The 11,908-nt window shown below is 41.4% G+C and overlaps 1 protein-coding gene across 3 annotated transcripts in view; it reads right to left on the bottom strand.

Moving 5' to 3' along the window:
• Positions 1–11,908, bottom strand: part of scaper (S-phase cyclin A-associated protein in the ER) — a 146,084-nt gene that overhangs the window by 62,854 nt on the left and 71,322 nt on the right. For all 3 annotated transcript variants that reach the window (XM_061970390.2, XM_061970392.2, XM_061970391.2), the window contains one exon: positions 11,851–11,908. This exon is cut by the window's right edge and continues 79 nt beyond it. In XM_061970390.2, coding sequence (XP_061826374.2) covers positions 11,851–11,908 — 58 coding nt within the window. The remainder of the gene's footprint in view (positions 1–11,850) is intronic.

The raw sequence follows: 11,908 nt of genomic DNA, 5'->3' as shown, positions 1-11,908 counted from the left end.
GACTGTCTGATTGTGGCAGTCCGCTCCCTGTATGATCAGTGCCAGAGCTTGGTCCGCATTGCCGGTAGTAAGTCAGACACGTTTCCAGTGAGGGTTGGACTTCGCCAAGGCCGCCCTTTGTCACCGATTCTGTTCATAACTTTTATGGACAGAATTTCTAGGCGCAGTCAAGGCGTTGAGGGGATCTGGTTTGGTGGCTGCAGGATTAGGTCTCTGCTTTTTGCAGATGATGTGGTCCTGATGGCTTCATCTGGCCAGGATCTTCAGCTCTCACTGGATCGGTTCGCAGCTGAGTGTGAAGCGACTGGGATGAGAATCAGCACCTCCAAGTCCGAGTCCATGGTTCTCGCCCGAAAAAGGGTGGAGTGCCTTCTCCGGGTTGGGGAGGAGATCTTGCCCCAAGTGGAGGAGTTCAAGTACCTCGGAGTCTTGTTCACGAGTGAGGGAAGAGTGGATCGTGAGATCGACAGGCGGATCGGTGCGGCGTCTTCAGTAATGCGGACGCTGTATCGATCCGTTGTGGTGAAGAAGGAGCTGAGCCGGAAGGCAAAGCGCTCAATTTACCGGTCGATCTACGTTCCCATCCTCACCTATGGTCATGAGCTTTGGGTTATGACCGAAAGGACAAGATCACGAGTACAAGCGGCCGAAATAAGTTTCCTCCGCCGGGTGGCGGGGCTCTCCCTTAGAGATAGGGTGAGTAGCTCTGCCATCCGGGAGGAGCTCAAAGTAAAGCCGCTGCTCCTCCAAATCGAGAGGAGCCAGATGAGGTGGTTCGGGCATCTGGTCAGGATGCCACCCGAACGCCTCCCTAGGGAGGTGTTTAGGGCACGTCCGACTGGTAGGAGGCCGTGGGGAAGACCCAGGACACGTTGGGAAGACTATGTCTCCCGGCTGGCCTGGGAACGCCTCGGGGTCCCACAGGAAGAGCTGGACTAAGTGGCTGGGGAGAGGGAAGTCTGGGCTTCCCTGCTTAGGCTGCTGCCCCCGCGACCCGACCTCGGATAAGCGGAAGAAGATGGATGGATGGATGGACAACTGGTCCTACCAAAAAAACTGTAATAAAAAGGTATTTGAGTATTAGTGAGAGTAAGAATAAAAGTACAATATTACCTCAATTTAAATATTCATGCTAAAATTAAGATTAGTCAATGACTAAAAATAAGCAAATCATCATCTATCATCATCTACCTCTCAAATCATCTAAATGCCTCCAGTCCTTGGACATTTGTTTTTCACTCAGCACTAAGATTTGTTACTGGCTGTCGTAGTCTCACCCACCACTGTCAACTGTATATGAAGTCAGACTTATCTTCATTGAGTGCACGCAGATACACACATTGGCTGACTATCATTTATAAGGCTCTTTTAGGTTGATTGCCTCCATACTTGTATACCGTATTTTTCGGACTATAAGTCGCAGTTTTTTTCATAGTTTTGCCGGGCTCCAGTGCAACTTATATGTTTTTTTCCTTTTTTACTATGCATTTTCGGCAGGTGCGACTTATACTCCGGTGCGACTTATACTCCGAAAAATACGGTACTTTGTTACAAAGAAAAATCAGCTCTTATGCATTACGCTCCAACAATTATGTTTTAACTGTTCCCCATGTACGGACTGAATTTGGCAAAAGAGCTTTTGGCATTGCTGCTCCTATGGCATGGAATACATTGCAGACGAAACTGAAACTCACTGAACTACTTCCATTTGGAGCCTTCCCTTCTGTCCTGAGGGACAGACAGCGAGAGACGTTTGCACAGTGCCTGTGTTATTAAAAGGTGTAAATCTTGTATTTATTTTAAAATGTATGTCTTAACATATTACTTTTTTGAAACTGCTCTGTGCTGTTGACCTCTTGGCCTGGTCACCCTTGTGAAAGAGATCTTGATCTCAATGGGTTTCTTATCTAAATTAAAACTAGGGACATTTCTAGAATTAAAATGTTAAATCTTGGCAAGTGGCAATTTATTTGCAGTGCAGACCTTATTCTTGAACAACTTTGATGGTACACAAACTGTAAATGCTCCAATTAACCAATCAATTATTGAAATTAACATTGGAAGTATCATGAATGGTCAACACCCGGCAGCTTCATCCACCTCTGCATGCGCTTTAAAATGGTGGTGACCTGTTTTACTCAGCTGTTGGTGTGAAACGCGCGCATGTAACACCGGCCGTACTGTTGTTAACAATGAACATCCTGTTTACAGTAATGGTGACTGAGCAGTTTCATTCTTCCCGCTATTACAACATTGGTTCTGTTGCTGCAGTGTTGTGCAAAATATGTCATGCATTGTTCATTTATGATCACGTGGTCAAAGACGACAATGCAATGCAACGTGATATGATACATTTGTATGGTGGTTGACAAGAGCAAACGCGCAGAAACGTCCAAAACACAGGCAATATGGGGGGGGGGGGGGGCTTGTCATTAAATCGATAGCTTTGTAATAGTGTTTTAGAAAAGTTTAATAAACACAGAAAATGTTTTTTTACTCAGCCGTCTTTCTTCTGGACATCCTGCCCATGTATTTGTATATTCCTCTCAGACCTGGCGCAAAATTAAGAGTGTTTTGAGATCATTTTTATTGATATATATTTTTTGCTTAAAGGCCTACTGAAATGCGATTTTCTTATTTAAACAGGGATAGCAGGTTCATTCTATGTGTCATACTTGATCATTTTGCGATATTGCCATATTTTTGCTGAAAGGATTTAGTAGAAAACATCAACGATAAAGTTCGCAACTTTTGGTCGCTGATAAAAAAGCCTTGCCTGTACAGGAAGTAGCAGACAAGTAGCGTGACGTCACAGGTTGTGGAGCTCCTCACATCCACACATTGTTTACAATCATGGCCACCAGCAGCGAGAGCGATTCGGGCCGATAAAGCGACGATTTCCCCATTAATTTGAGCGAGGATGAAAGATTTGTGGATGAGGAAAGTGAGAGTGAAGGACTAGAGGGCAGTGGGAGCGATTCAGATAGGGAAGATGCTGTGAGAGGCGGGTGGGACCTGATATTCAGCTGGGAATGACTAAAACAGTAAATAAACACAAGACATATATATATATACTCTATTAGCCACAACACAACCAGGCTTATATTTAATATGCCACAAATTAATCCCGCATAACAAACACCTCCCCCCTCCTGTCCATATAACCCGCCAATACAACTCAAACACCTGCACAACACAATCCCACAGCCCAAAGTACTGTTCACCTCCCCAAAGTTCATACAGCACATATTTCCCCAAAGTTACGTACGTGACATGCACATAGCGGCACGCACGTACGGGCAAGCGATCAAATGTTTGGAAGCCGCAGCTGCATGCGTACTCACGGTACCGCATCTGCGTATCCAACTCAAAGTCCTCCTGGTAAGAGTATCTGTTGTCCCAGTTCTCCACAGGCCAATGGTAAAGCTTGACTGTCATCTTTCGGGAATGTAAACAATGAAACACCGGCTGTGTTTGTGTTGTTGCTGCAAACGGCCGCAATACACCGCTTCCCACCTACAGCTTTCTTCTTTGCGGTCTCCATTGTCCATTGAACAAATTGCAAAAGATTCACCAACACAGATGTCCAGAATACTGTGGGATTTTGCGATGAAAACAGACGACTTAATAGCTGGCCACCATGCTGTCCCAAAATGTCCTCCACAATCCGTGACGTCACGCGCTGACGTCATCATACCGAGACGTTTTCAGCAGGATATTTTGCGGGAAATTTATAATTGCACTTTAGTAAGCTAACCCGGCCGTATTGGCATGTGTTGCAATGTTAAGATTTCATCATTAATGTATAAACTATCAGACTGCGTGGTCGGTAGTAGTGGGTTTCAGTAGGCCTTTAAAGTTACAAGCAAATAGTTGAGTTATTCTACGTATCCCCACTATGAGTTGGCGAAGCAAATGCCACGGTAAACCCCGTAAGATCCACCCAAAAACATCTGGTCCTACTCGCTAGCATTAGCTTTTGGCTAAAGATCAACATAATTTTGTTTTTCAACCACGGGAGGGAAGAAAGTGAGTGTGAAGGACAGTGCTGAGAAGAAGTGGATACAATGATTTGAATTTTAAAAAAACAATTAAAAACATGACCAAACATGTCAGCAACTTGGCGAAGCAATTCAAGCGTTTCACCGCTAGTCTACACCAGTGTTTTTCAACCACTGTGCCGCGGCACACTAGTGTGTCATGAGATACAGTCTGGTGTGCCGTGGGAGATGATCTAATTTCACCTATTTTGGTTAAAAATATTTTTTGCAAACCAGTAATTATAGTCTGCAAATGATGTGTTGTTGTTGAGTTTCTGTACTGTCTGGAGATCGGCAGACTTACCACGTTATACTCTTCCATATCAGTAGGTGGCAGCCGGTAGCTAATTGCTTTGTAGATATCGGAAACAGCGGGAGGCAGTGTGCAGGTAAAAAAAAGGTGTCTAATGCTTAAACCAAAAATAAACAAAAGGTGAGTGCCCCTAAGAAAAGGCATTGAAGCTTAGGGAAGGCTGTGCAGAACGAAACTAAAACTGAACTGGCTTACAAAGTAAACAAAAACAGAATGCTGGACGACAGCAAAGACTTACTGTGGAGCAAAGACCATGTACATCCGAACATGACATGACAATCAACAATGTCCCCACAAAGAAGGATAAAAACAACTGAAATATTCTTGATTGCTAAAACAAAGTAGATGCGGGAAATATTGCTCAAAGAAAGACATGAAACCGCCACAAGAAAATACAAAAAAAAGAGAAAAAGCCACGGCAACAACTTTTTACTGTCAACTGAGTTTAGTTTTTTAACGATTTCTGCTGGTGGTGTGCCTCCGCATTTTTTCAACGCAAAAAATGTGCCTTGGCTCAAAAAAGGTTGAAAAACACTGCTCTACACCACACTGAAGTAGCATTAGTCCAACGTCAACCAAGAATGTTAAAATATCTAAACAGCGGACATTTATCCAAGAAAATATGGAAAAGCTGCTGTTTAAATGAGAAGCAGCTGGAAGGAGATACTGTAGAAGTCCACTCTCCAAGGTAAATACTGTAGACTATTATGACTGTACATTATTTCATAAAACTACTGAAGTTATCAGCAATACATTCTAATGTATTATTTTCTTCACACAATATTTAGGATTCAAAAGTTTATTTTTAAAAGGCATGTTAAATGCTGAAATTGTGCGTTTTGGGGGGGAAGGGGGGGGCAATTACTCTTTTAAATTAATTTCAATTTAATCAACTCATAAGTAAATTCTTTATCTTATGAAGACAATTAGACTCTGACAGAGGAAACTGTTTTGGCAAGGCACTTTTCCCAGCGCAGAAAGCAGAGTGGATGTGTTTTAGTGCAGAAGATCTTGAAATCCCTGACTTCAAAACAAAACATCTTTGCGATGATGCACACAGGAGTTGTTAGGCCCTCTCTCCTATACAACATCAGTCATCTTTGACCTGTTCTTCAGGACAGAAAAAACAAGACGACCAGAGACACACTCCAAGATCTATTTTCCTTTCACTCCCTGGAGGGTACATTGGCCACAAGCTCCATTACAATGTGTTTAAAATGAATTAAAAAAAAAAAAATTATTGTGACCACGATCATTTAAAGACAGCAGCAGGACGGACACTGTCGACACAAATCTCAGGCAGCAAGAGTGAAAAGTGGAAAGAGTTCATGTAATGTTTACTTGCTCAGATCAATTCAAATTCTGCACAGGAGTGTCTTTGTATGCACCATCATCTGAGACTCTTTCTCTAACACACACACACACACACACACACACACACACACACACACACACACACACACACACACACACATACACACACACACACACACACACACACACACACACACACACACACACACACACACACACACACACACACACACACACACGCACACGCACACGCACACGCACACGCACACGCACGCACGCGCACGCACGCACACGTACGCACACTGGGCACTCTGTTCATGCGGTGCAAAGCCTTGTAACCAATTACAGGCAAAATATTGTAGAAATAGGTTCCTAAATGCCTGGTAGGGATACTTAACCAAAATTATAACCACACTTTTCCTGTAACACTTTCACACATTGAACTGATAAAAGGTCACCAAAAACTGTTAACTTGAACAAGTAGCGGGCCGTGTGTTTCCCACTTAGGCATTCAGTGATGTCCGACTTCAATGATTACCTCTCAAAATACCATCATACAATACAGAAACACATTTACACACTACTAATCAGTGAAACACATCAACAGTGTACAAAAAGGGTTATTTTCTGGCTCATTTAAAAATCAATTAACCCGCATCAGCAATTAAAACATATCTTATGTGGTACTGTCAAAATTAAAATGTCAAAAAACATATTAAACGTGAAAAAATAAATAAATAAAATATTTGAACTCACAATTTGTAGCACCCATTCGACGCCGAATAACAGATCTGGGCAAATTAAGGCCCGGGGGCCGCATGTGGCCCGTTAAGCTTTTCAATCTGGCCCGCCGGAGATTCCCCCCTAATTTTATTTTAGATCTTTAAGATCGAAACTGAAACTGTAGATAGTATGTGGGTTTTTTTGTTTACCATTCATGTTTATATTTTACTGTGTTTGTTGCATTTTGCTTGATTGTAAAATATGTGGATGGAGAGGGGGTGTGACGTTCATATGTTGTCAATATTCAGTGTTTTATCCTTCATAGTTAATATTGTAAATCCCACATTCTTTATGTCTATGTACATTCTGGATGTCGCATTCAGTAAAAAAAATTTAAAATTCCATTCCGTTATTTAAGGTGGTCTGTCATAACGATTTTATCATTCAGACATTATTAGTGTTCCTAAAAATAGATATACCGAACCCCAGACACATTTTTTTTCTCTAAATTTGGCCCCCTGAGGCAAAATAATTGCCCAGGCCTGCCGTATAAGCCAGTGGTACCACTTGATTCGAGTGGAAGTGGCGGCCATTTCCCCATTTCATCGCCGACATCGTCTCACAAGATGTAGTTTTTCTTTAAATATCCTTCTTGAAAATGGCCTTGCAAATATATATCTGTCACCTAATCAACGTTTTGTTCTCCTTTGTGGGTCAACCCGCTTCCTGCTAAATTGCAACTTCTGATTGGATACTCACTTTGGAGTGACGAGTGAGTATCCAATCACAGTCTCGTTAACATCAGGCTACCTAGATAGGCTACTGTCAACAACTTGTGATCTGATTGGCTATCGCAACTGTCTATCAACTCTATGTGTTCTCAAATTCATCCGCTAACGGTCCCGGTGAGTATCCAATCACATGTGGCGTAAATGTCCTGTTCAAGGTGAGGCCAGCTAGAAGGCCTTACTGACAACAACTCGTGATCTGGCAACATAAGATAGCTGAATTCTGATTGGATACAAACCCTAACTTAAAAACAACCGCACTGGAAAGAACATAATATGACATGAAGAGAATATGAATACTTTTAGATGTTTAGGGAAAGTAAATTAAAAATGATTTTTATATTTAATTATGATGATTTCTGGTTACGTTAGGCCAGCAGAGAAGGTCTTGCTGGCCCTGATGACACACCACTGACTTGAATCCAAAAAAGTGAGGCAGCTCACTTTAAAGCAGACCTGGGCAAATTAAGGCCCGGGGGCCACATGTGGCCCGTTAAGCTTTTCAATCTGGTCCGCCGGACATTACCAAATATTTTTTTTAGATCTTTAAGATGGAAAGTGTAGCTGCCATTATGATGTGCAGTGATGTTTTCAAGTTACTACTATAAGTCTTGAACTATACAACATATTTCAATGGTTGGAATCTGCGCATTTGCATGATATTTTAGTGACTAGTGTTGTCCTGATACCAATATTATTTTGATACTTTTCGGTACTTTTCGATACTTTTCTAAATTAAACGGACTAGAAAAAAATTGCATTATTGGCTTTATTTTAACCAAAAATCGTAGGTGTGGCGGACCGGTACTTTTCAGAGGCGGTATGGTACCGAATATGATTCATTAGTATCGCGGTACTATACTAATACCCGTATACCGTACAACCCTACTAGTTACTATGGTAATCTACATCACACAAGGTCAGACGAGGCACCAATCAGTGTGGGTGGGGAGCGCTTCCACAGAGTGTTTCCAGAGCGGCCAGCCTGAAAGGTGGGTGTCAGGGACAGATGTGGAAGGAGATTTTTACAAGAAAGTTCTAAAGCTTAGTGATACATCACATATATCAGATTGTAGATGTTTTTTGTTTTGTTACCCTTCACGTTCATATTTCGCTGTGTTTGTTGCATTTGGCTTGATTGCAAAATATGTCGATTGAGAGGGGGTGTGACGTTCATATGTTCTCAATATTCAGGGTTTTATCGTTCATAGAAAAAAATAAAATTCCATTCCGTTTTTAAGGCGGTCTGTCATAAAATTTTTAGCATTCAGACTTTATTGTGAGGTTTTGTATTAGTTTTCCTAAAAATAGATATACCGGCCTGTAAATTTGGCCCCCGAGTCAAAATAATTGCCCAGGCCTGCTTTAAAGTGTTAAGTGTGTTTTTGTAGTTTCGGGGGCCTGTTGCCTTTGTGTGCAAGTTTCAAGAGTGATGGTGGAGGGGTGACAGATAACTGCGACAGATAATGAATGTTGTCACTTCCTCAATATCCCAGAACCTCACAACACTTTAGGAACACCCTCACTGAGACTGTGGCAATGGACCAGAAAAGTAATATTAACTGTTGAGAACTAGTATTGTAAAATGATGCTGCAATGGAAGGACTTCAATCAATCAATGTTTACTAATATAGCCCTAAATCACGAGTGTCTCAAAGGGCTGCACAAGCCACAACGACATCCTCGGCTCAGATCCCACATCAGGGCAAGAAAAAACTCAACGCAATGGGATGACAATGAGACACCTTGGAGGGGACCGCAGATGTGGGGACCCACCCCTGGACGACCGGTGCAATGGACGTCGAGTGGATCTAACATAATAGTGTGAGAGTCCAGTCCATAGTGGATCTAACATAATAGTGAGAGAGTCTATTCCATAGTGGATCTAACATAATAGTGAGAGTCCAGTCCATAAGTGGATCTAACATAATAGTGTGAGAGTCCAGTCCATAGTGGATCTAACATAATAGTGAGAGAGTCTATTCCATAGTGGATCTAACATAATAGTGAGAGTCCAGTCCATAGTGGATCTAACATAATAGTGAGAGAGTCTATTCCATAGTGGATCTAACATAATAGTGAGAGTCCAGTCTATAGTGGATCTAACATAATAGTGGGAGTCCAGTCCATAAGTGGATCTAACATAACAGTGAGAGTCCAGTCCATAGTGGATCTAACATAATACTGTGAGAGTCCAGTCCATAGTGGATCTAACATAATAGTGAGAGTCCAGTCCATAGTGGATCTAACATAATAGTGAGAGTCCAGTCCATAGTGGATCTAACATAATAGTGACAGTCCAGTCCATAGTAGATATAGCATAATATTGTGAGAGTCCAGTCCATAGTGGATCTAACATAATATTGTGAGAGTCCAGTCCATAGTGGATCTAACATAATAGTGTGAGAGTCCAGTCCATAGTGAATCTAACATAAAATTGTGACAGTCCAGTCCATAGTGGATCTAACATAATAGTGAGAGTCCAGTCAATAGTGGATCTAACATAATAGTGAGAGTCCAGTCCATAGTGGATCTAACATAATATTGTGAGAATCCAGTCCATAGTGGATCTAAAATATTAGTGAGAGAGTCCAGTCCATAGTGGATCTAACATAATAGTGAGAGTCCAGTCCATAGTGGATCTAACATAATAGTGAGAGTCCAGTCCATAGTAGATATAGCATAATATTGTGAGAGTCCAGTCCATAGTGGATCTAACATAATATTGTGAGAGTCCAGTCCATAGTGGATCTAACATAATAGTGAGAGTCCAGTCAATAGTGGATCTAGCATAATATTGTGAGAGTCCAGTCCATAGTGGATCTAACATAATATTGTGAGAGTCCAGTCCATAGTGGATCTAACATAACAGTGAGAGTCCAGTCCATAGTGGATCTAACATAATATTGTGAGAGTCCAGTCCGTAGTGGATCTAACATAATAGTAAGAGTCCAAAAAAGTTGTTTCTTTAACTGCAATAGTCTTATGTCATCCACTTACCAAAATGTCTGCCATCATGTAAAAGAAAAGAAAAACCAACCCCTCTGTCACTGTCTCCCTGTTCTGAGGGCCAGTTGAATTGAGTGAGCTCAGGACCAGTTCCTGACACACAACAATGTAACCTATTTGTTGATTAGTATTGATTGGTATTGCATTTAAAAATCAATAACTGCAAAGACGAAAAATAGGAAGGGCTCATGCATACTTTAACATGCAGCCTATCCAGAGAAAGACTTAGGCAAGGGCATGGCAGCAATTTGGAGAAAACCTCTTTACAGGTGGAGTGTCAGGCCCGAGGGACCGATTTGCAGGTTTGCTGTGCAATCATTAAAAGTGGCCGTAAATTACGGTCATTAATGTTACCTTGTGGACAGCCAGGATCCACAAAAAGTACCCTGTGCCTTCTACCTTGGCCAAAAATCCTGGAAAACTTTTGCTGGTTGTGTTTCTTAGAAGTGGCTGTTTGCAACCTTTACACGACTAACAACTTTCTAAAGTATTGTAAGCATAATAGGGTTGTACGGTATACCGGTACTAATAAAGTACCGCGGTACTTATGGATTAAAAACTATACTATACTGCCTTTGAAAAATACTGGTACTCTTCTTTTTTTTTCATCTGCATGCTGCCGTGCGGTGGTGACGTACAGAGCCGAGGCTCATGATGTTGAGTACGGTATGTCAGCACGCACACACAGAGCGCATACAAGAAGAAACAGTGCTAAGGGAAAGAATGGCAAAAAAACTATTCTTTTGGTTAATAAAGATGGTGAGTGACGCGCAATATGGAGGTATTTGGGCTTCAAAACTATCGATAAAGATGGTGCTTTAAACACGGAAGCGCTGCTGCTGTAAAACATGCCTCGCCAAAGGAGTTTAAACCCTTGCTTTAAACTAAACAATTAAATAACAAGCAGTCAGACCGACAGGTAATGTAGTTAACTAGCTCCCCTGCTGTGCACATACAGATACGTAGACGTGCAGACAGCTGGTTGGCTTGTTGCCAAATATTAGCGCAGTCAAAACCGCCCACGTAGCGTAAGCTAATGCTTGTAAAATGACTGAATTTTGCTACAAATTCCTACAATTTGTGTCTTATCTTTAACAATGTGTGTTTTACCTGCTACATGTCTTATCTGTGTACTTTTAGCCATAGTATTGTTTTTACTATTTACTAATGATTGTCTTAAAGCCAGACCAAGAGTGGCAAATATTATATAATATATAATATATGAAGCATTTAATACAATGTCATTAAAACTTACTATTCTATTTTTACTTAGTCCTAGATTATGGTAGACTATGTAATTACCGTATTTTTCGGACTATAAATCGCAGTTTTTTTTCATAGTTTGGCCGGGCTCCAGTGCGACTTATATATGTTTTTTTCCTTCTTTATTATGCATTTTCGGCAGGTGCGACTTATACTCTGGTGCGACTTGTACTCCGAAAAATACGGTAGTTATTTGAGTGCAATAAGAAAATCCAAGTGTGTTTAATGAGTTTTAATGAGATTTAATTTTAACCTGGTAAACTAATGGTAAAATAAGCTAGCCGGTGGCGTCCTTTTTATATATATATTTTTTGAGCAAGTTGCAAACAGCCCTTCTAGGAAGAAGATGGTGAGGAAAGATACAAAAACGATGAACTGACAAATGGAAAATAATACTGACCTGGAGTTCATCCTGGCACGGAGTTTCTTTGCCTTCTTGCGGGCCTTTTGCTTCTCCT

This window comes from Nerophis lumbriciformis, linkage group LG10, assembly GCF_033978685.3.
Source record: "Nerophis lumbriciformis linkage group LG10, RoL_Nlum_v2.1, whole genome shotgun sequence".
In the NCBI taxonomy this organism is placed as follows: Eukaryota; Metazoa; Chordata; class Actinopteri; order Syngnathiformes; family Syngnathidae; genus Nerophis; species Nerophis lumbriciformis.
Note: the sequence above shows the minus strand (reverse complement) of the source record. Positions and strands in the feature narration are given on the sequence as shown.